At 44.8% G+C, this 23527-nt stretch overlaps 1 protein-coding gene across 2 annotated transcripts in view; it reads right to left on the bottom strand.

Moving 5' to 3' along the window:
- LOC124039446 (junctophilin-1-like) overlaps positions 1-23527 on the bottom strand; it is a 93860-nt gene that overhangs the window by 5150 nt on the left and 65183 nt on the right. For both annotated transcript variants that reach the window (XM_046355411.1, XM_046355413.1), the window contains one exon: positions 21075-21193. In XM_046355411.1, the coding sequence (XP_046211367.1) occupies positions 21075-21193 (119 nt within the window). The remainder of the gene's footprint in view (positions 1-21074; positions 21194-23527) is intronic.

Raw genomic sequence — 23527 nt, 5'->3', positions numbered from 1 at the left:
ATCTCTGGTGAAGAGCTAGAGCAGGCGAGCCAGGGGGGGGGGGTCAGGCAGAAAGAACATCTTGCTAATCTGTATCTCTGATGTCTTGTCTTGCATGCCTCGCAAATTCACCCAAGTAGCCTCTTCCTCTCTGTGTAAAAATACATAAATGACACGACATTCCCCAGGCCTTTAAAGCCGACTGTGTACACACATGAGAAAAGGAAAAAAGGCTGCCTAAGTATGATTCCCAATCAGAGACAACGATAGACAGCTGTCCCTGATTGAGAATCATACCCGGCCAAAAACAAAGAACCAGAAAGCACAGACTTTCCCACCCGAGTAACACCCTGACCAAACAAACATAGAGAATAAAAGGGTCTCTACGGTCAGGGCGTGAGAGTAACAGTAATCCAAATGCAATTTTTACTTATTCACACTATTTCCTGTCCAGTCACATGGTCTATTTCCTGTCCAGTCATATGGTCTATTTCCTGTCCAGTCACATGGTCTATCTCATTAGATGTTCATTCTATTTCCTGTCCAGTCATATGGTCTATCTCATTAGATGTTCTTTCTATTTCCTGTCCAGTCATATGGTCTATCTCATTAGATGTTCATTCTATTTCCTGTCCAGTCACATGGTCTATTTCCTGTCCAGTCATATGGTCTATCTCATTAGATGTTCATTCTATTTCCTGTCCAGTCATATGGTCTATCTCATTAGATGTTCATTCTATTTCCTGTCCAGTCACATGGTCTATTTCCTGTCCAGTCACATGGTCTATCTCATTAGATGTTCTTTATATTTCCTGTCCAGTCACATGGTCTATTTCCTGTCCAGTCACATGGTCTATCTCATTAGATGTTCTTTCTATTTCCTGTCCAGTCACATGGTCTATTTCCTGTCCAGTCACATGGTCTATCTCATTAGATGTTCTTTATATTTCCTGTCCAGTCACATGGTCTATTTCCTGTCCAGTCACATGGTCTATCTCATTAGATGTTCTTTCTATTTCCTGTCCAGTCACATGGTCTATCTCATTAGATGTTCATTCTATTTCCTGTCCAGTCACATGGTCTATTTCCTGTCCAGTCACATGGTCTATCTCATTAGATGTTCTTTATATTTCCTGTCCAGTCACATGGTCTATTTCCTGTCCAGTCACATGGTCTATCTCATTAGATGTTCTTTCTATTTCCTGTCCAGTCATATGGTCTATCTCATTAGATGTTCATTCTATTTCCTGTCCAGTCACATGGTCTATTTCCTGTCCAGTCATATGGTCTATCTCATTAGATGTTCTTTATATTTCCTGTCCAGTCACATGGTCTATTTCCTGTCCAGTCACATGGTCTATCTCATTAGATGTTCTTTCTATTTCCTGTCCAGTCATATGGTCTATCTCATTAGATGTTCATTCTATTTCCTATCCAGTCATATGGTCTATCTCATTAGATGTTCTTTCTATTTCCTGTCCAGTCATATGGTCTATCTCACTAGCCCTTTCAAGCTTAACATCCTTATCATTTATCGCCCTCCAGGTTCCCTCGGAGAGTTCATCAATGAGCTTGATGCCTTGATAAGCTCCTTTCCTGAGGACGGCTCACCTCTCACAGTTCTGGGCGACTTTAACCTCCCCACGTCTACCTTTGACTCTTTCCTCTCTGCCTCCTTCTTTCCACTCCTCTCCTCTTTTGACCTCACCCTCTCACCTTCCCCCCCTACTCACAAGGCAGGCAATACACTCGACCTCATCTTTACTAGATGCTGTTCTTCCACTAACCTCATTGCAACTCCCCTCCAAGTCTCCGACCACTGCCTTGTATCCTTTTCCCTCTCGCTCTCATCCAACACCTCCACACTGCCCCTACTCGGATGGTATCGCGCCGTCCCAACCTTCGCTCTCTCTCCCCCGCTACTCTCTCCTCTTCCATCCTATCATCTCTTCCCTCCGCTCAAACCTTCTCCCACCTATCTCCTGATTCTGCCTCCTCAACCCTCCTCTCCTCCCTCTCTGCATCCCTTGACTCTCTATGTCCCCTATCCTCCAGGCCGGCTCGGTCCTCCCCTCCCGCTCCGTGGCTCGATGACTCATTGCGAGCTCACAGAACAGGGCTCCGGGCAGCCGAGCGGAAATGGAGGAAAACTCGCCTCCCTGCGGACCTGGCATCCTTTCACTCCCTCCTCTCTACATTTTCCTCCTCTGTCTCTGCTGCTAAAGCCACTTTCTACCACGCTAAATTCCAAGCATCTGCCTCTAACCCTAGGAAGCTCTTTGCCACCTTCTCCTCCCTCCTGAATCCTCCGCCCCCTCCCCCCTCCTCCCTCTCTGCAGATGACTTCGTCAACCATTTTGAAAAGAAGGTCGACGACATCCGATCCTCGTTTGCTAAGTCAAACGACACCGCTGGTTCTGCTCACACTGCCCTACCCTGTGCTCTGACCTCTTTCTCCCCTCTCTCCAGATGAAATCTCGCGTCTTGTGACGGCCGGCCGCCCAACAACCTGCCCGCTTGACCCTATCCCCTCCTCTCTTCTCCAGACCATTTCCGGAGACCTTCTCCCTTACCTCACCTCGCTCATCAACTCATCCCTGACCGCTGGCTACGTCCCTTCCGTCTTCAAGAGAGCGAGAGTTGCACCCCTTCTGAAAAAACCTACACTCGATCCCTCCGATGTCAACAATTACAGACCAGTATCCCTTCTTTCTTTTCTCTCCAAAACTCTTGAACGTGCCGTCCTTGGCCAGCTCTCCCGCTATCTCTCTCTGAATGACCTTCTTGATCCAAATCAGTCAGGTTTCAAGACTAGTCATTCAACTGAGACTGCTCTCCTCTGTATCACGGAGGCGCTCCGCACTGCTAAAGATAACTCTCTCTCCTCTGCTCTCATCCTTCTAGATCTATCGGCTGCCTTCGATACTGTGAACCATCAGATCCTCCTCTCCACCCTCTCCGAGTTGGGCATCTCCGGCGCGGCCCACGCTTGGATTGCGTCCTACCTGACAGGTCGCTCCTACCAGGTGGCGTGGCGAGAATCAGGGCTCTGTTCTTGGCCCTCTCCTATTCTCGCTATACACCAAGTCACTTGGCTCTGTCATAACCTCACATGGTCTCTCTTATCATTGCTATGCAGACGACACACAATTAATCTTCTCCTTTCCCCCTTCTGATGACCAGGTGGCGAATCGCATCTCTGCATGTCTGGCAGACATATCAGTGTGGATGACGGATCACCACCTCAAGCTGAACCTCGGCAAGACGGAGCTGCTCTTCCTCCCGGGGAAGGACTGCCCGTTCCATGATCTCGCCATCACGGTTGACAACTCCATTGTGTCCTCCTCCCAGAGCGCCAAGAACCTTGGCGTGATCCTGGACAACACCCTGTCGTTCTCAACCAACATCAAGGCGGTGGCCCGTTCCTGTAGGTTCATGCTCTACAACATCCGCAGAGTACGACCCTGCCTCACACAGGAAGCGGCGCAGGTCCTAATCCAGGCACTTGTCATCTCCCGTCTGGATTACTGCAACTCGCTGTTGGCTGGGCTCCCTGCCTGTGCCATTAAACCCTTCAACTCATCCAGAACGCCGCAGCCCGTCTGGTGTTCAACCTTCCCAAGTTCTCTCACGTCACCCCGCTCCTCCGTTCTCTCCACTGGCTTCCAGTTGAAGCTCGCATCCGCTACAAGACCATGGTGCTTGCCTACGGAGCTGTGAGGGGAACGGCACCTCAGTACCTCCAGGCTCTGATCAGGCCCTACACCCAAACAAGGGCACTGCGTTCATCCACCTCTGGCCTGCTCGCCTCCCTACCACTGAGGAAGTACAGCTCCCGCTCAGCCCAGTCAAAACTGTTCGCTGCCCTGGCCCCCCAATGGTGGAACAAACTCCCTCACGACGCCAGGACAGCGGAGTCAATCACCACCTTCCGGAGACACCTGAAACCCCACCTCTTTAAGGAATACCTAGGATAGGATAAGTAATCCCTCTCACCCCCCCTAAGTTTTAGATGCACTATTGTTAAGTGACTGTCCCACTGGATGTCATAAGGTGAATGCACCAATTTGTAAGTCGCTCTGGATAAGAGCGTCTGCTAAATGACTTAAATGTAAAATGTAATGTTCATTCTATTTCCTGTCCAGTCATATGGTCTATCTCATTAGATGTTCATTCTATTTCCTATCCAGTCATATGGTCTATCTCATTAGATGTTCTTTCTATTTCCTGTCCAGTCATATGGTCTATCTCATTAGATGTTCTTTATATTTCCTGTCCAGGCACATTAGATGTTCTTTCTATTTCCTGTCCAGTCATATGGTCTATCACATTAGATGTTCTTTCTATTTCCTGTCCAGTCATATGGTCTATCTCATTAGATGTTCATTCTATTTCCTGTCCAGTCACATGGTCTATTTCCTGTCCAGTCACATGGTCTATCTCATTAGATGTTCTTTATATTTCCTGTCCAGTCACATGGTCTATTTCCTGTCCAGTCACATGGTCTATCTCATTAGATGTTCTTTATATTTCCTGTCCAGTCACATGGTCTATTTCCTGTCCAGTCACATGGTCTATCTCATTAGATGTTCTTTATATTTCCTGTCCAGTCACATGGTCTATCTCATTAGATGTTTTTTTTTTCTTTTCTTGAAGGTGGATTTACTTTTAGCCTGAGACATATGGATTGGTAAAGAGTACCATTCAGCTATTGCTATGGCTCTATATCAAACTGTGAATGGTGTGTATAGACAGTATGTGAATAGAACATATGTGTATAACAGTTGTTTATGTAGGATGAGCCATGACTACAATACAGTATATACATATGAAGTGGGTAAAACAGTATGTAAATACTATTAAAGTGACCAGTGTCACTTTAATAGACTGGTATAGACCAGTGTCACTTTAATAGACTGGTATAGACCAGGGTCACTTTAATAGACTGGTATAGACCAGTGTCACTTTAATAGACTGGTATAGACCAGTGTCACTCAAAATCATTTTAAGCATATTGTAACACTTTAAAAACAACACCTTTAACATAGGGCCTTTTCTTACCTCATATCCCAGCGTTTATGCCTGGGAAGAAAACCCCTTGAATTTGCTCAACTTGCCTTTGGCTCAATCATTGGCTCAATTTACCCCATGGCAAAAATTTTGACTACATTAAACCACACAGATACGAAGGATGTTCTTTCATTCTAGGTTTTAAGAACATCATATTGAAGATTATAGATGATTCTGGAGACATGGTTTGCACGGCAGCACTACAGTAGCAAGCAATTGTAGCAGTAGCTAGCTTGTAGCAGTAGCTAGCTTGTAGCAGTGGCTAGCTTGTAGCAGTGGCTAGCTTGTAGCAGTAGCTACCTTGTAGCAGTAGCTAGCTTGTAGCAGTGGCTAGCTTGTAGCAGTAGCTACCTAGTAGCAGTGGCTAGCTTGTAGCAGTGGCTAGCTTGTAGCAGTAGCTACCTAGTAGCAGTAGCTACCTAGTAGCAGTAGCTAGCTTTAGCAGTAGCTAGCTAACTGCACAGTGAAGTAATTAACTTATTTTTTTTACCAGTACTAACGTTACTGCACCACCTTTCATTACCAAACGTGAAGCTGTCTCCCAAACTGTACGGTGTCTATACAGTAATAAATAGTTAAATAAAGAAATGAGCCTAGCAGTTAAACGGAATGTGCTTTGAAATTTGATTTGATGTGCTTGCTGGCCAATATGATACAAAATGCTGCAAAATAACATCAGAAATGTACATAGTACAGTTCAGGTAAAGTTGTAAAGAGAAAACATTATTATATGTCATTTAATTAGTTAGCTTGCTTTCAAAGTAGAGAGATTGTTAAATCAGTGTGTAACGTCTGTAGCTAGTGAAATTAATTCCTTCCTCACTTTTGAAACTTCTGTGTTTAGCAGAGTAATTTTCTGTCCTATCCAAGAGGAACCAAATGTGAGTAGCACTATTGTAGTTCCCCATTATTTTTAAAAATTTCTCTTCGTTTACCCAGATTAACACCCGGTTGATATGACTAGCCACAGAAGTGGAACCGTGGTCAGACAGATGTCTTCCTCTCCGTGGAGAGTGGCGTTTTGAATGTCATTGTATGTCTTGTCAAGTTAATAGAAATTATACTATACATAGATCCATGCCAGACAGACAAGGTGTCTATTCACTAACTATTCACCAACTCCGCCTCTTGTGTCAACGTGTGTCAGGAGTCAGATGACAACAATTCAGCCTCACTGAGGTTTGTCCAGAGAAAAATGCACATTAATTGAACTATCCTAGTGTAAAGGTAGGCCTGTCTATACCAGTGTAAAACAATATATAACTCACACATGATTCTCTCCACCCCTCTCTCTCTCTCCCTCTTTCCCTCTCTCCCCAGTCTCTCTCTCTCTCTCTCTCTCTCTCTCTCTCTCTCTCTATCTAACTCTCTCTCTCTCTCTCAAACATGCAAATCGACCCCAGTTTCATCCATTAATGATAGGTCAACACCATCTAGCTGAAGTAGAGTAAAGGATATCAGGACTTCAAGTGTGGACAATCATGTGTGGTTTGACCCAATCATTGATGTACACAGGGAGAGTTAGAACTGTCTTGACTGTATACAGAGAGGGAGAGAGAGAGAGAGAGAGAGAGAGAGAGAGAGAGAGAGAGAGAGAGAGAGAGAGAGAGAGAGAGAGAGAGAGAGAGAGAGAGAGAGAGAGAGAGAGAGAGAGACAGAGAGACAGAGAGACAGAGAGACAGAGAGAGACAGAGAGAGAGAGAAAGAGAGAGAGAGAGAGAGACAGAGAGAGAGAGAGAGAGAGAGAGAGAGACAGAGAGAGAGATAGAGAGAGAGAGAGAGAGAGAGAGAGAGAGACAGAGAGACAGAGAGAGAGAGAGAGAGACAGAGAGAGAGAGAGAGAGACAGAGAGACAGAGAGAGAGAGAAAGACAGAGAGACAGAGAGAGAGACACAGAGAGAGAGAGAGAGAGAGAGAGAGAGAGAGAGAGAGAGAGAGAGAGAGAGAGAGAGAGAGAGAGAGACAGAGAGAGACAGAGAGAGAGAGAGAGAGAGAGACAGAGAGACAGAGAGAGACAGAGAGAGAGAGAGAGACAGAGAGACAGAGAGAGAGAGAGACAGAGAGAGAGAGAGAGAGAGAGAGAGAGAGAGAGAGAGAGAGAGAGAAATATATATATCCCTGCGAGATCCTCAGTTCTCTGGGTTAAACTGAGAACAGCAAAATGACCATTCACCAACCTACCTCTGTGTTTCAGGTGTCTTACAGGATTGAGGACTCCTGGGGTGTGTGATGCAGACCGTGGACAGGCTGAGCCAGTAGCAATTGTATAATACTGACATAAAGTGAGGATGTGGATTAAATTGTAAAAAAACAAAAACAAATGGGTCCGGGTTAAATTCTGTTTATCATTCAATGCCTTTTTCTGATGTTTACACAACCATGTGCAATTACAAGCTCAGCAAACAATGGAATATAAAATAAAGGATTACAATGTACAGAAAGCCTACACGTTCATTAGAGCCTACTCCTGTGCTTAGGGTTCTATCACACATGGATTACTGAGAGTTCCCGTTGTTACACTCTTTTTGAGGGGCTATGGGGAGGCACTGACATTAGGAGGGTCCTCATAAGAACACCACTGACATTAGAACCATGTCTGTGTTCTAAACCACTGACATTAGAACCATGTCTGTGTTCTAAACCACTGACATTAGAACCATGTCTGTGTTCTAACACCACTGACATTAGAACCATGTCTGTGTTCTAAACCACTGACATTAGAACCATGTCTGTGTTCTAAACCACTGACATTAGAACCATATCTGTGTTCTAACACCACTGACATTAGAACCATGTCTGTGTTCTAAACCACTGACATTAGAACCATGTCTGTTCTAAACCACTGACATTAGAACCATGTCTGTTCTAAACCACTGACATTAGAACCATATCTGTGTCTAACACTACTGACATTAGAACCATGTCTGTGTCTAACACTACTGAAATTAGAACCATGTCTGTGTCTAACACTACTGACATTAGAACCATGTCTGTGTTCTAAACCACTGACATTAGAACCATGTCTGTTCTAACACCGCAGACATTAGAACCATATCTGTGTTCTAACACCACTGAAATTAGAACCATGTCTGTGTTCTAAACCACTGACATTAGAACCATGTCTGTGTTCTAACACCACTGAAATTAGAACCATGTCTGTTCTAACACCACAGACATTAGAACCATGTCTGTGTTCTAACACCACAGACATTAGAACCATGTCTGTGTTCTATCACCACAGACATTAGAACCATGTCTGTGTTCTAAACCACTGACATTAGAACCATGTCTGTGTTCTAACACTACTGACATTAGAACCATGTCTGTGTTCTAACACCACTGACATTAGAACCATGTCTGTGTTCTAACACCACTGAAATTAGAACCATGTCTGTGTTCTAAACCACTGACATTAGAACCATGTCTGTTCTAACACCACAGACATTAGAACCATGTCTGTGTTCTAACACCACTGAAATTAGAACCATGTCTGTTCTAAACCACTGACATTAGAACCATATCTGTGTCTAACACTACTGACATTAGAACCATGTCTGTGTCTAACACTACTGAAATTAGAACCATGTCTGTGTCTAACACTACTGACATTAGAACCATGTCTGTGTTCTAAACCACTGACATTAGAACCATGTCTGTTCTAACACCGCAGACATTAGAACCATATCTGTGTTCTAACACCACTGAAATTAGAACCATGTCTGTGTTCTAAACCACTGACATTAGAACCATGTCTGTGTTCTAACACCACTGAAATTAGAACCATGTCTGTTCTAACACCACAGACATTAGAACCATGTCTGTGTTCTAACACCACAGACATTAGAACCATGTCTGTGTTCTATCACCACAGACATTAGAACCATGTCTGTGTTCTAAACCACTGACATTAGAACCATGTCTGTGTTCTAACACTACTGACATTAGAACCATGTCTGTGTTCTAACACCACTGACATTAGAACCATGTCTGTGTTCTAACACCACTGAAATTAGAACCATGTCTGTGTTCTAACACCACTGACATTAGAACCATGTCTGTGTTCTAACACCACAGACATTAGAACCATGTCTGTGTTCTAAACCACTGACATTAGAACCATGTCTGTGTTCTAACACTACTGACATTAGAACCATGTCTGTGTTCTAACACCACTGAAATTAGAACCATGTCTGTGTTCTAAACCACTGAAATTAGAACCATGTCTGTGTTCTAAACCACTGACATTAGAACCATGTCTGTGTTCTAAACCACTGACATTAGAACCATGTCTGTGTTCTAACACTACTGACATTAGAACCATGTCTGTGTTCTAAACCACTGACATTAGAACCATGTCTGTGTTCTAAACCACTGACATTAGAACCATGTCTGTGTTCTAAACCACTGACATTAGAACCATGTCTGTGTTCTAAACCACTGACATTAGAACCATGTCTGTGTTCTAAACCACTGACATTAGAACCATGTCTGTGTTCTAACACTACTGACATTAGAACCATGTCTGTGTTCTAAACCACTGACATTAGAACCATGTCTGTGTTCTAAACCACTGACATTAGAACCATGTCTGTGTTCTAAACCACTGACATTAGAACCATGTCTGTGTTCTAAACCACTGACATTAGAACCATGTCTGTGTTCTAAACCACTGACATTAGAACCATGTCTGTGTTCTAACACTACTGACATTAGAACCATGTCTGTGTTCTAAACCACTGACATTAGAACCATGTCTGTGTTCTAAACCACTGACATTAGAACCATGTCTGTGTTCTAAACCACTGAAATTAGAACCATGTCTGTGTTCTAAACCACTGACATTAGAACCATGTCTGTGTTCTAAACCACTGACATTAGAACCATGTCTGTGTTCTAACACTACTGACATTAGAACCATGTCTGTGTTCTAAACCACTGACATTAGAACCATGTCTGTGTTCTAAACCACTGACATTAGAACCATGTCTGTGTTCTAAACCACTGACATTAGAACCATGTCTGTGTTCTAAACCACTGACATTAGAACCATGTCTGTGTTCTAAACCACTGACATTAGAACCATGTCTGTGTTCTAACACTACTGACATTAGAACCATGTCTGTGTTCTAACACCACTGACATTAGAACCATGTCTGTGTTCTAAACCACTGACATTAGAACCATGTCTGTGTTCTAAACCACTGACATTAGAACCATGTCTGTGTTCTAAACCACTGACATTAGAACCATGTCTGTGTTCTATCACCACTGACATTAGAACCATGTCTGTGTTCTAACAGGCCACCACTCTCTCCTCTCCTGGCTCTAATCCATATTATAGTACATACCCATTCTGCTACAGGAATACTGGTGTTGTTGTGGGTAGAATACAAAGCAAAATTTGTACGAGAAGTTGTACATCGTAAAGGGTTTATTGATGGACAATGTATTTGGTACAGAATGTGAATTATGACCAAGTGACAGCCCCCCCCCAGCTAGCTATCGACTGTGCAGCAAAAGCATGCTGGCGCGGCAGAGTATATATACTAATAAAGAATTACAACAAACATGATGGGTTAGTGCTATGCGGGATCCTTGGGACATCGCTACCCTAAACCCTAACCTTGACCCCTAACCTTGACCCCTAACCTTTACCATAACCCCTTTTTCATTTTTGTATTATTATTTTGTATTATTTACCCCCCTCTTCGGAGGACATATCTTGTTTGTTTTTCCCAGCTTTTCTGCTCCATGTACACTACCGGTCAACAGTTTGGGATCACTTACAAATGTCATTGTTTTTGAAAGAAAATCACATTTTTTTTGTCCATTAAAATGACATCAAATTGATCAGAAATACAAGTGTAGACATTGTTAATGTTGTAAATTACTATTGCTTGTCTGTTGTTCGTCAAGCCTACCAGCATTCCCCCCCCTTGCTCCTGTCTGTTTCTAGTTCCTGTTTTCTAGTTTTCCCGGTTTTGACCACTCTGTCTGCCCAGACCCTGAGCCTGCCTGCTGTTCTGTAAGTTATAGACTCTGATCTGAATACTGACCTCTGCCTGCCCAGACCCTGAGACTGCCTGCTGTTCTGTAAGTTATAGACTCTGATCTGATTACTGACCTCTGCCTGTCCAGACCCTGAGACTGCCTGCTGTTCTGTAAGTTATAGACTCTGATCTGGAATACTGACCTCTGCCTGTCCTTGACCCGTCGTTTTGCCTGCCCCTTGTTCTAGTAATACACTTTTGTTACTTAGACACTGTCTGCGTCTGGGTCTTCCCTGAAAAGTTATAGTCTTAGACACTACCCATAAAGGGATACATACGTTCAACTCACGATCGACTCTGACACAGCCATGAATACATGCACTACTGACAACGACAGCCAAGAATACATGCACTACTGACAACAACAGCCAAGAATACATGCACTACTGACAACGACAGCCAGGAATACATGCACTACTGACAACAACAGCCAAGAATACATGCACTACTGACAACGACAGCCAGGAATACATGCACTACTGACAACGACAGCCATGAATACATGCACTACTGACAACAACAGCCAAGAATACATGCACTACTGACAACGACAGCCAAGAATACATGCACTACTGACAACGACAGCCAAGAATACATGCACTACTGACAACGACAGCCAGGAATACATGCACTACTGACAACGACAGCCAAGAATACATGCACTACTGACAACGACAGCCAAGAATACATGCATTACTGACAACAACAGCCAAGAATACATGCACTACTGACAACGACAGCCAAGAATACATGCACTACTGACAATCCAAAGAGAATAAACCTATAAAACCAACCCTCTCTCCACCCATACACACGTTCACTTCTTATTCCAGGGTCGTGGCTCTATCACCTCGGCTGTTTTACGCCTTGGCCTATATCATTAATATCAAGAATATAAAAAGGTAGCATAAATAGCTTATTTAGAAATATATAACATACTTCGCTCTTAGAATAAGTGCTTCCATCAGCCAGTTATTGTGTTGGTTTTTAATCAGTTTATCCCAGTGTTGAAACCAGCCCCAGTCACACACCAATAGAGACAAAAAGCACCAATCAGTTTATCCCAGTGTTGAAACCAGCCCCAGTCACACACTAATAGAGACAAAAAGCACCAATCAGTTTATCCCAGTGTTAAAACCAGCCCCAGTCACACACTAATAGAGACAAAAAGCACCAATCAGTTTATCCCAGTGTTAAAACCAGCCCCAGTCACACACTAATAGAGACAAAAAGCACCAATCAGTTTATCCCAGTGTTGAAACCAGCCCCAGTCACACACTAATAGAGACAAAAAGCACCAATCCAATAATAGGTGCGCTAACCTTTCTATCTATCTATCAATGTGATGTGATGTGAAACGGCTCGCTAGTTAGCGGGGTGCGCGCTAACCTTTCTATATATCTATCAATGTGATGTGAAACGGCTCGCTAGTTAGCGGGGTGCGCGCTAACCTTTCTATATATCTATCAATGTGATGTGAAACGGCTCGCTAGTTAGCGGGGTGCGCGCTAACCTTTCTATATATCTATCAATGTGATGTGAAACGGCTCGCTAGTTAGCGGGGTGCGCGCTAACCTTTCTATATATCTATCAATGTGATGTGAAACGGCTCGCTAGTTAGCGGGGTGCGCGCTAACCTTTCTATATATCTATCTATCAATGTGATGTGAAATGGATGTGAAACGGCTCGCTAGTTAGAAACGGCTCGCTAGTTCTCTCTTTATGTAGTGAGGTGGTGTCTCTCTTGTCGTGACGTGTGTTTTGGACGTCCCAAGGATCCCGCATAGCAAGGACCCCACATAAAATGGGCCTCTGTCTTTATGAACCTTCATTATTATCCAATAGGGTAAAGCGTTAAAAGGTATTAGAGGTAAGGCAAGGTTTGGCCCTCTGTACACCTCCCTCTCCTTCCCCTTCACCCTCCAGGAGGTCTGTCTGAGAGAAGGGACAGGTGGTGTGTGTCAGGCCCGGGCAGGGGAGAGAGAAAAGGGGGCAGAGAGCTGAGCTATCCCCCCACCCCTCCGGAGCGCTGCCTGGGATTCCAGCTATGTCTCCATTAGTTCCCGGGTAGCACACATCGCCTCCAAATATAGACCAATTAACGTCACTCCATAAAACACACCCACCATACACACGGGATCTCTCACACACGCACGCACGCGGTCACGAGGACACGCGGTAACGCGGACCATACGGACACGCGGTCACGAGGACACGCGGTAACGCGGACCATACGGACACGCGGTAACGCGGACCATACGGATACGCGGTCGAGCACGCACGCAAGCAGCAGCACACACGCACACACAGTGTTTAGGCCGTGCTGTTATGTGTGAACCAATCGTAAAAGGTCACAGTCCTCTTCCCAGTGACCCTCATCTGAACCACACACGCACACACAGACAAGAGAGTAACTGGGTGATAATCTGTAATGTGTTTGAAATGTCAATTACAAACGATCAGGGCTTTGAAAAGGACCTTTTCTTCTGGGAGTATGTAGTTTTGTTTGTAACATATCCACACAGATGGGACAAATATATATATATATTTTTACGCGAACATTTCTGCTACATATACAGTGGGGCAAAAAAAGTATTTAGTCAGCCAACAATTGTGCAAGTTCTCCCACTTAAAAAGATGAGAGAGGCCTGTAATTTTCATCATAGGTTCACTTCAACTATGACAGACAAAACAAGAAAAAAAATCTGGAAAATCACATTGTAGGATTTTTTAATGAATTTATTAGCAAATTATGGTGGAAAATAAGTATTGGCAGTAGGTTTGGGAGTTGAGTTTCAGTCCATCATCAACCTCCTCCACCTTGCTGGCGCCTGACTCAAAGTGGTGTCCCTGTGTCCATTACTGATCCAGCCACGGGCCCATCCATCTGGTCCATCAAGAATCACCCATTCATGTTCATATGATTTGGAGTTGGAAAATGAGCATAGACGTAATGAATCGATCCGAATACTCGCTTGGCTAATAATTGTCCACGTATTGTATATTAGAACCGGAGCAACAATGGGGCAACTTTTTACTGGGTACCAATGGTACCTATGGAACCCAGTAAACAGTTGGTACCTATTCCATACACAGGTATCTGATCAGAAGCAGTGCACTATATAGGGAATAGAGTGCCATTTGGGAAGCAGATTGGACACTTTTACAGTAGTGACATCAGCACCACTAGTGAACTAAATAGACGGTTGAATCGTCAGAATCTCCAGTGGGATTTTATGTGTGTTTCTGTAAAAATAGATCAGTGTGAAGTCCTTTTGGAGAAGCACCCTCTCTATTTTCACCCAGATGAACACCCCAGTCAATAGAAGCCTTTATACTACATGACTTCTCTAGTTCAGCTGTCTGTCTGACTGTTCTCCAGTTCAGCTGTCTGTCTGACTCTTCTCCAGTTCAGCTGTCTGTCTGACTCTTCTACAGATCAATTATCTGTCTGACTATTCTCCAGTTCAACTGTCTGTCTGACTCTTCTCTAGTTCAGCTGTCTGTCTGACTCTTCTCCAGTTCAGCTGTCTGTCTGACTCTTCTCCAGTTCAGCTGTCTGTCTGACTGTTCTCCAGTTCAGCTGTCTGTCTGACTGTTCTCCAGTTCAGCTGTCTGTCTGACTCTTCTCCAGTTCTGTCTGACTCTACACCAGTTCAGCTGTCTGTCTGACTCTTCTACAGATCAATTATCTGTCTGACTATTCTCCAGTTCAACTGTCTGTCTGACTCTTCTCTAGTTCAGCTGTCTGTCTGACTCTTCTCCAGTTCAGCTGTCTGTCTGACTCTTCTCCAGTTCAGCTGTCTGTCTGACTGTTCTCCAGTTCAGCTGTCTGTCTGACTGTTCTCCAGTTCAGCTGTCTGTCTGACTCTTCTCCAGTTCAGCTGTCTGTCTGACTCTTCTCCAGTTCAGCTGTCTGTCTGACTGTTCTCCAGTTCAACTGTCTGTCTGACTGTTCTCCAGTTCAACTGTCTGTCTGACTCTTCTTCAGTTCAGCTGTCTGTCTGACTGTTCTTCAGTTCAACTGTCTGTCTGACTCTTCTCCAGTTCAACTGTCTGTCTGACTGTTCTTCAGTTCAACTGTCTGTCTGACTTTTCTCCAGTTCAACTGTCTGTCTGACTCTTCTCCAGTTCAGCTGTCTGTCTGACTGTTCTCCAGTTCAACTGTCTGTCTGACTGTTCTTCAGTTCAACTGTCTGTCTGACTCTTCTCCAGTTCAACTGTCTGTCTGACTGTTCTCCAGTTCAACTGTCTGTCTGACTCTTCTCCAGTTCAACTGTCTGTCTGACTGTTCTTCAGTTCAACTGTCTGTCTGACTCTTCTCCAGTTCAACTGTCTGTCTGACTCTTCTCCAGTTCAACTGTCTGTCTGACTGTTCTTCAGTTCAGCTGTCTTTCTGACTGTTCTCCAGTTCAACTGTCTGTCTGACTCTTCTCCAGTTCAGCTGTCTGTCTGACTCTTCTCTAGTTCAGCTGTCTGTCTGACTCTTCTCCAGTTCAGCTGTCTGTCTGACTCTTCTCCAGTTCAACTGTCTGTCTGACCATTTTTAAGTTCAACTTTCGTTTTTTCATCCAGCAGAAGAGAAGAAATGGGTCAAAAATAGTGTAAAAACAGGGCCCTGGATTACAGACAACATGAGCTGACTGGCAAACACACAGCAGATGACAAAACAACACACACCTAACTGGGATAGACAACACACCTAGAATTACCTACCTGGGCTAGACAACACACCTAGAATTACCTACCGGGCTAGACAACACACCTAGAATTACCTACCTGGGCTAGACAACACACCTAGAATTACCTACCTGGGCTAGACAACACACCTACCTGGGCTAGACAACACACCTAGAATTACCTACCTGGGCTAGACAACACACCTAGAATTACCTACCTGGGCTAGACAACACACCTACCTGGGCTAGACAACACACCTACCTGGGCTAGACAACACACCTAGAATTACCTACCTGGGCTAGACAACACACCTACCTGGGCTAGACAACACACCTAGAATTACCTACCTGGGCTAGACAACACACCTACCTGGGCTAGACAACACACCTACCTGGGCTAGACAACACACCTACCTGGGCTAGACAACACACCTAGAATTACCTACCTGGGCTAGACAACACACCTACCTGGGCTAGACAACACACCTACCTGGGCTAGACAACACACCTACCTGGGCTAGACAACACACCTACCTGGGCTAGACAACACACCTAGAATTACCTACCTGGGCTAGACAACACACCTAGAATTACCTACCTGGGCTAGACAACACACCTACCTGGGCTAGACAACACACCTACCTGGGCTAGACAACACACCTACCTGGGCTAGACAACACACCTAGAATTACCTACCTGGGCTAGACAACACACCTACCTGGGCTAGACAACACACCTACCTGGGCTAGACAACACACCTACCTGGGCTAGACAACACACCTACCTGGGCTAGACAACACACCTACCTGGGCTAGACAACACACCTACCTGGGCTAGACAACACACCTAGAATTACCTACCTGGGCTAGACAACACACCTACCTGGGCTAGACAACACACCTACCTGGGCTAGACAACACACCTACCTGGGCTAGACAACACACCTACCTGGGCTAGACAACACACCTACCTGGGCTAGATAACACACCTACTTGGGCTAGACAACACACCTACCTGGGCTAGATAACACACCTACCTGGGCTAGACAACACACCTACCTGGGCTAGATAACACACCTACCTGGGCTAGACAACACACCTAGAATTACCTACCTGGGCTAGACAACACACCTGTTGGAGCTGTTGGTCAGCTGAATGAAACCATGTCTAACCTCATGTCTAAACCCCACATCTCATCTAACCTCATGTCTAAACCCCACATCTCATCTAACCTCATGTCTAAACCCCACATCTCATCTAACCTCATGTCTAAACCCCACATCTCATCTAACAGCTGGTCAGCTGAATGAAACCATGTCTAACCTCATGTCTAAACCCCACAGAGCTGTTGGTCAGCTGAATGAAACCATGTCTAACCTCATGTCTCATCTAACAGAGCTGTTGGTCAGCTGAATGAAACCATGTCTAACCTCATGTCTAAACCCCACATCTCATCTAATAGAGCTGTTGGTCAGCTGAATGAAACCATGTCTAACCTCATGTCTTAAACTCCACTGATCTGATGTTCTTCCTATCAGCATCAGCACAACATGGCCATCAGCCTTCTCATTCATGATCTGAATGAGGCAAGGACATTCTAGAACTCTCTCTGGAACACTATAGAACTCCAGAACACTTTAGAACAACATAGAAATCTAGAACACTATAGAACTCTTCGACACTCTAGAACACTAAAACTCAAGAACACTCTAGAACTCTAGAACAGTATAGAACTCTTGGACAGTAGAACACTAGAACTCTAGGGTACTTGAACTCTGGAACACTCTAGAACTCTAAGACATTCTAGAACACCCGGCTGAGGCTCACCGGGTGGACAAGGATGACCAGTGTTTTCCACAACACCAATAACCAACAACCAGCAGACCTTGTCCTGTCCCCAGCCAGCCAGTATGTCAGTAGATATGGTACCTCCGAAATCTCACCCTATTGTCCCTATATAGTACCGTTTGGGAGGCAGCCAGTGTGACTCTGAGGCTGCATAAAGGGACACGTTCACATGCCTCTCATTGTTGATCTGCTACTCAGACACTATATTACAGCCAGCGAGCGTTGGGCAGGGAGCCACATCAGTGCTACCAGACTAGGTCACAGGACTAAATATACCTGGGGCTGCTGAGGGAGGGAAGGAGGTGGGAAGTAGCTACCGAGACAGGCTGTCCTTACACTTTTAGATAAAAAGGTCCTATCTAGAACAAAAAAGGGTTCTTAAGCCGTCCCAATAGGGTAACCCTTTGAAGAACTCCTTTTGGGTTCCATGTAGAACCCTTTTGGTTCCTAGTAGAACCCGTTTACACAGATAGCTCTACCTGGAACGAAAAAGGCTTCAACCTGGAACCAAAAAAGGGTTCTCCTATGGGGCTGTAGAACCCTTTTGGAGTGTAGGGACTGGGGTGGTATGAAGAAGTTATTACATTATTATGGGTAGAGTTCTGGACCATTACTAAAGGATGTATCTGTTATGTTCTGAGGCCTGCTAGGGCCCTGAATCTTTCCTGACTAAGTTACCAACCCATGAAATACACTGGGCCAGGTTGAAGCAGCTAAAACACGCACTGATTTGGCAATGTGCTGTTCCTCCTGTGTCGGGTGCCTAAAACATTTTATCATCGGAATTTACTGACTGGCTCTAACCTCAAACCTGACCTCTTGACCCCCATCAGGGCCCTAACCATGACGATTTATGTAGCATCGGGTAGCAGGCATTTCCTTGTAAAACTCCTCTTGCCCTGTAAAGAGGAGTCGAGTAAGTTGACACCAAGCTGGTATTTAGTGACCTCACAGAGAATAACTAAAACAGGAGCTACTGGCTGTTTCATCCAACGACACTTACTGTACAGTGTGCATATATTTTCCTATGGGGGGGTCCCCAGTAGGAATCGAACCCACAACCCTGACATTGCAAGCACCGTGGTCTACCAACTGAGCACCACAGGACCAGTAAATATAATAAAACACAAACAGGCTAAATCAGTCAAATATTTTTTTTACGTTTCATACTTTTATGACAGAAGAGATCTAGTGTAACGTACCCCAGACTCTCGTCAATGTCCCCATTCTATCCAGAACATTCTACCAAGCCCAAACAGGCTCTGCTTTTGTCAGGGCCGAAACACAGTGGCTCATTGTGGAACCTTGTTCTCTGGTTTAATATTACAGCCCCTTTAGAACGACCGATATCTGCGTCCTGAATGGAACCCTATTCCCTAATATAGTGCACTACTTTAGACCAGAGCCCTATGGCACCCTATTCCCTATATAGTGCACTACTTTAGACCAGAGCCCTATGGCACCCTATTCCCTATATAGTGCACTACTTTAGATCAGAGCCCTATGGGGCCCTATTCCCTAATATAGTGCACTACTTTAGATCAGAGCCCTATGGGGCCCTATTCCCTATATAGTGCACAGGGCCCACAAGGCTAGGTCAAAAGTAGTGCACTATATAGGTAAAAGGGAATGGGGTAGGGTGGCATTTGGAATGCAGTACCTTTCATTACAGAGTATTCTTAGATACTGGTCAGGAACTGGGACTCATGTCAATACAGACTCAGGGATTTTCATTACAGAGTATTCATAGATACTGGTCAAGGAACTGGGACTCATGTCAATACAGACTCAGGGATTCAATTAGAACACATCTTTCCATAAATGGCACAAGTATGCCTTCGGTGAAACTTAAATCACTGAATATAGATAGACAGAGGGAGAGAGAGAGAGAGAGAGAGAGAGAGAGATGGAGAGAGAGAGAGAGAGATGGAGAGAGAGAGATGTAGAGAGAGAGAGATGGAGAGAGAGAGAGAGAGAGAGAGAGAGAGAGAGAGAGAGAGAGAGAGAGAGAGAGAGAGAGAGAGAGAGAGAGAGAGAGAGAGAGAGAGAGAGAGAGAGAGAGAGAGAGAGAGAGATGGAGAGAGAGAGAGAGGAGAGAGAGAGAGAGAGAGAGAGAGAGAGAGAGAGAGAGAGAGAGAGAGAGAGAGAGAGAGAGAGAGAGAGAGAGAGAGAGAGAGAGAGAGAGAGAGAGAGAGAGAGAGAGAGAGAGAGAGAGAGAGAGAGAGAGAGAGAGAGAGAGAGAGAGAGAGAGAGAGAGAGAGAGAGAGAGAGAGAGAGAGAGAGAGAGAGAGAGAGAGAGAGAGAGAGAGAGAGAGAGAGAGAGAGAGAGAGAGAGAGACAGAGAGAGAGAGAGAGAGAGAGAGACAGAGAGAGAGAGAGAGAGAGAGACAGAGAGAGAGAGAGAGAGAGAGAGAGAGAGAGAGAGAGAGAGAGAGAGAGAGAGAGAGAGAGAGAGAGAGAGAGAGAGAGAGAGAGAGAGAGAGAGAGAGAGAGAGAGAGAGAGAGAGAGAGAGAGATAGAGAATGCAAAGAAAAGACAGTATTTCTACATCTGCATTGTTTGCTGTTTGGGGTTTTAGGCTGGGTTTCTGTATAAGCACTTTGTGACATCTGCTGATGTAACAAGAGCTTTATACATACATTTGATTGAGAAAGGCGCTTGTGAAAACAATAATATCAAATGATTCAAATACTGTATTCCCATAGCCCTTGTTACCCTGGACCTGGATCCTGGGTCTACAGAGAGTTCACTGTGGAGGTCTACTGTACTATGTATACATGCTGGGAGGTTAGTATAAGGGCCTGTTGGTATAAGGGCCTGTTGGTAAACCCCCCCGGAGATACTGATACATGGATAGTGGATGTGACAAGGTGATCTAGAATGTTACCTGGTTGGTGGGAGTTAGGGGATCTAGAATGTTACCTGGTTGGTGGATGTTTGGGGATCTAGAATGTTACCTGGTTGGTGGACGTTTGGGGATCTAGAATGTTACCTGGTTGGTGGACGTTTGGGGATCTAGAATGTTACCTGGTTGGTGGACGTTTGGGGATCTAGAATGTTACCTGGTTGGTGGACGTTTGGGGATCTAGAATGTTACCTGGTTGGTGGAAGTTAGGTGATCTAGAATGTTACCTGGTTGGTGGGAGTTAGGTGATCTAGAATGTTACCTGGTTGGTGGGAGTTAGGGTGATCTAGAATGTTACCTGGTTGGTGGGAGTTAGGTGATCTAGAATGTTACCTGGTTGGTGGGAGTTAGGGTGATCTAGAATGTTACCTGGTTGGTGGGAGTTAGGTGATCTAGAATGTTACCTGGTTGGTGGGAGTTAGGTGATCTAGAATGTTACCTGGTTGGTGGAAGTTAGGTGTTCTAGAATGTTACCTGGTTGGTGGGAGTTAGGTGTTCTAGAATGTTACCTGGTTGGTGGGAGTTAGTTGTTCTAGAATGTTACCTGGTTGGTGGAAGTTTGGGGACAGCTCCCTAGCAACGGCCCTAGCGATGTCACAATCCTGTCCGGCAGAGAGAGCTGCCTGGTCTGCTGCCTCTCCCTTCGTTCTGGCATGAGCCGTCCTGGAGAAAAACACACACGCTGTTCCAGTTACCTGTAAACTACAACAAAATATACACAAATCCAAAGAAACGTTGGTTTAATTGTACATTTACAGGTTTACAGCTAATTCTGAACTAACCTCTCTCTCACACACACACACACACACACACACACACACACACACACACACACACACACACACACACACACACACACACACACACACACACACACACACACACACACACACACACACACACACACACACACACACACACACACACACACACACACATGTTACCTGGTTGGTGGCAGTCAGATGTTCTAGAACACTTCTCCAGTCTGGTTTCCTCTATATGAGAGAGCAGCATGGCTGACTAGAATCTAGAACACTTCTCCAGTCTGGTTTCCTCTATATGAGAAAGCAGCATGGCTGACTAGAATCTAGAACACTTCTCCAGTCTGGTTTCCTCTATATGAGAGAGCAGCATGGCTGACTAGAATCTAGAACACTTCTCCAGTCTGGTTTAGAACACTCTATATGAGAGAGCAGCATGGCTGACTAGAATCTAGAACACTTCTCCAGTCTGGTTTCCTCTATATGAGAGAGCAGCATGGCTGACTAGAATCTAGAACAATATACTCCAAAGAAACGTTGGTTTAATTCTATATTGAGAAAGCAGCATGGCTGACTAGAATCTAGAACACTTCTCCAGTCTGGTTTCCTCATATGAGAGAGCAGCATGGCTGACTAGAATCTAGAACACTTCTCCAGTCTGGTTTCCTCTATATGAGAGAGCAGCATGGCTGACTAGAATCTAGAACACTTCTCCAGTCTGGTTTCCTCTATGAGAGAGCAGCATGGCTGACTAGAATCTAGAACACTTCTCCAGTCTGGTTTCCTCTATATGAGAGAGCAGCATGGCTGACTAGAATCTAGAACACTTCTCCAGTCTGGTTTCCTCTATATGAGAAAGCAGCATGGCTGACTAGAATCTCTAGAACACTTCTGACTAGAATCAGAACACTTCTCCAGTCTGGTTTCCTCTATATGAGAGAGCAGCATGGCTGACTAGAATCTAGAACACTTCTCCAGTCTGGTTTCCTCTATATGAGAGAGCAGCATGGCTGACTAGAATCTAGAACACTTCTCCAGTCTGGTTTCCTCTATATGAGAGAGCAGCATGGCTGACTAGAATCTAGAACACTTCTCCAGTCTGGTTTCCTCTATATGAGAGAGCAGCATGGCTGACTAGAATCTAGAACACTTCTCCAGTCTGGTTTCCTCTATATGAGAGAGCAGCATGGCTGACTAGAATCTAGAACACTTCTCCAGTCTGGTTTCCTCTATATGAGAGAGCAGCATGGCTGACTAGAATCTAGAACACTTCTCCAGTCTGGTTTCCTCTATATGAGAGAGCAGCATGGCTGACTAGAATCTAGAACACTTCTCCAGTCTGGTTTCCTCTATATGAGAGAGCAGCATGGCTGACTAGAATCTAGAACACTTCTCCAGTCTGGTTTCCTCTATATGAGAGAGCAGCATGGCTGACTAGAATCTAGAACACTTCTCCAGTCTGGTTTCCTCTATATGAGAGAGCAGCATGGCTGACTAGAATCTAGGACACACTTCTCCAGTCTGGTTTCCTCTATATGAGAGAGCAGCATGGCTGACTAGAATCTAGAACACTTCTCCAGTCTGGTTTCCTCTATATGAGAGAGCAGCATGGCTGACTAGAATCTAGAACACTTCTCCAGTCTGGTTTCCTCTATATGAGAGAGCAGCATGGCTGACTAGAATCTAGAACACTTCTCCAGTCTGGTTTCCTCTATATGAGAGAGCAGCATGGCTGACTAGAATCTAGAACACTTCTCCAGTCTGGTTTCCTCTATGAGAGAGCAGCATGGCTGACTAGAATCTAGAACACTTCTCCAGTCTGGTTTCCTCTATATGAGAGAGCAGCATGGCTGACTAGAATCTAGAACACTTCTCCAGTCTGGTTTCCTCTATATGAGAGAGCAGCATGGCTGACTAGAATCTAGAACACTTCTCCAGTCTGGTTTCCTCTATATGAGAGAGCAGCATGGCTGACTAGAATCTAGAACACTTCTCCAGTCTGGTTTCCTCTATATGAGAGAGCAGCATGGCTGACTAGAATCTAGAACACTTCTCCAGTCTGGTTTCCTCTATGAGAGAGCAGCATGGCTGACTAGAATCTAGGACACTTCTCCAGTCTGGTTTCCTCTATATGAGAGAGCAGCATGGCTGACTAGAATCTAGAACACTTCTCCAGTCTGGTTTCCTCTATATGAGAGAGCAGCATGGCTGACTAGAATCTAGAACACTTCTCCAG

This window comes from Oncorhynchus gorbuscha, linkage group LG07, assembly GCF_021184085.1.
Source record: "Oncorhynchus gorbuscha isolate QuinsamMale2020 ecotype Even-year linkage group LG07, OgorEven_v1.0, whole genome shotgun sequence".
Lineage (NCBI taxonomy): Eukaryota > Metazoa > Chordata > Actinopteri > Salmoniformes > Salmonidae > Oncorhynchus > Oncorhynchus gorbuscha.
Note: the sequence above shows the minus strand (reverse complement) of the source record. Positions and strands in the feature narration are given on the sequence as shown.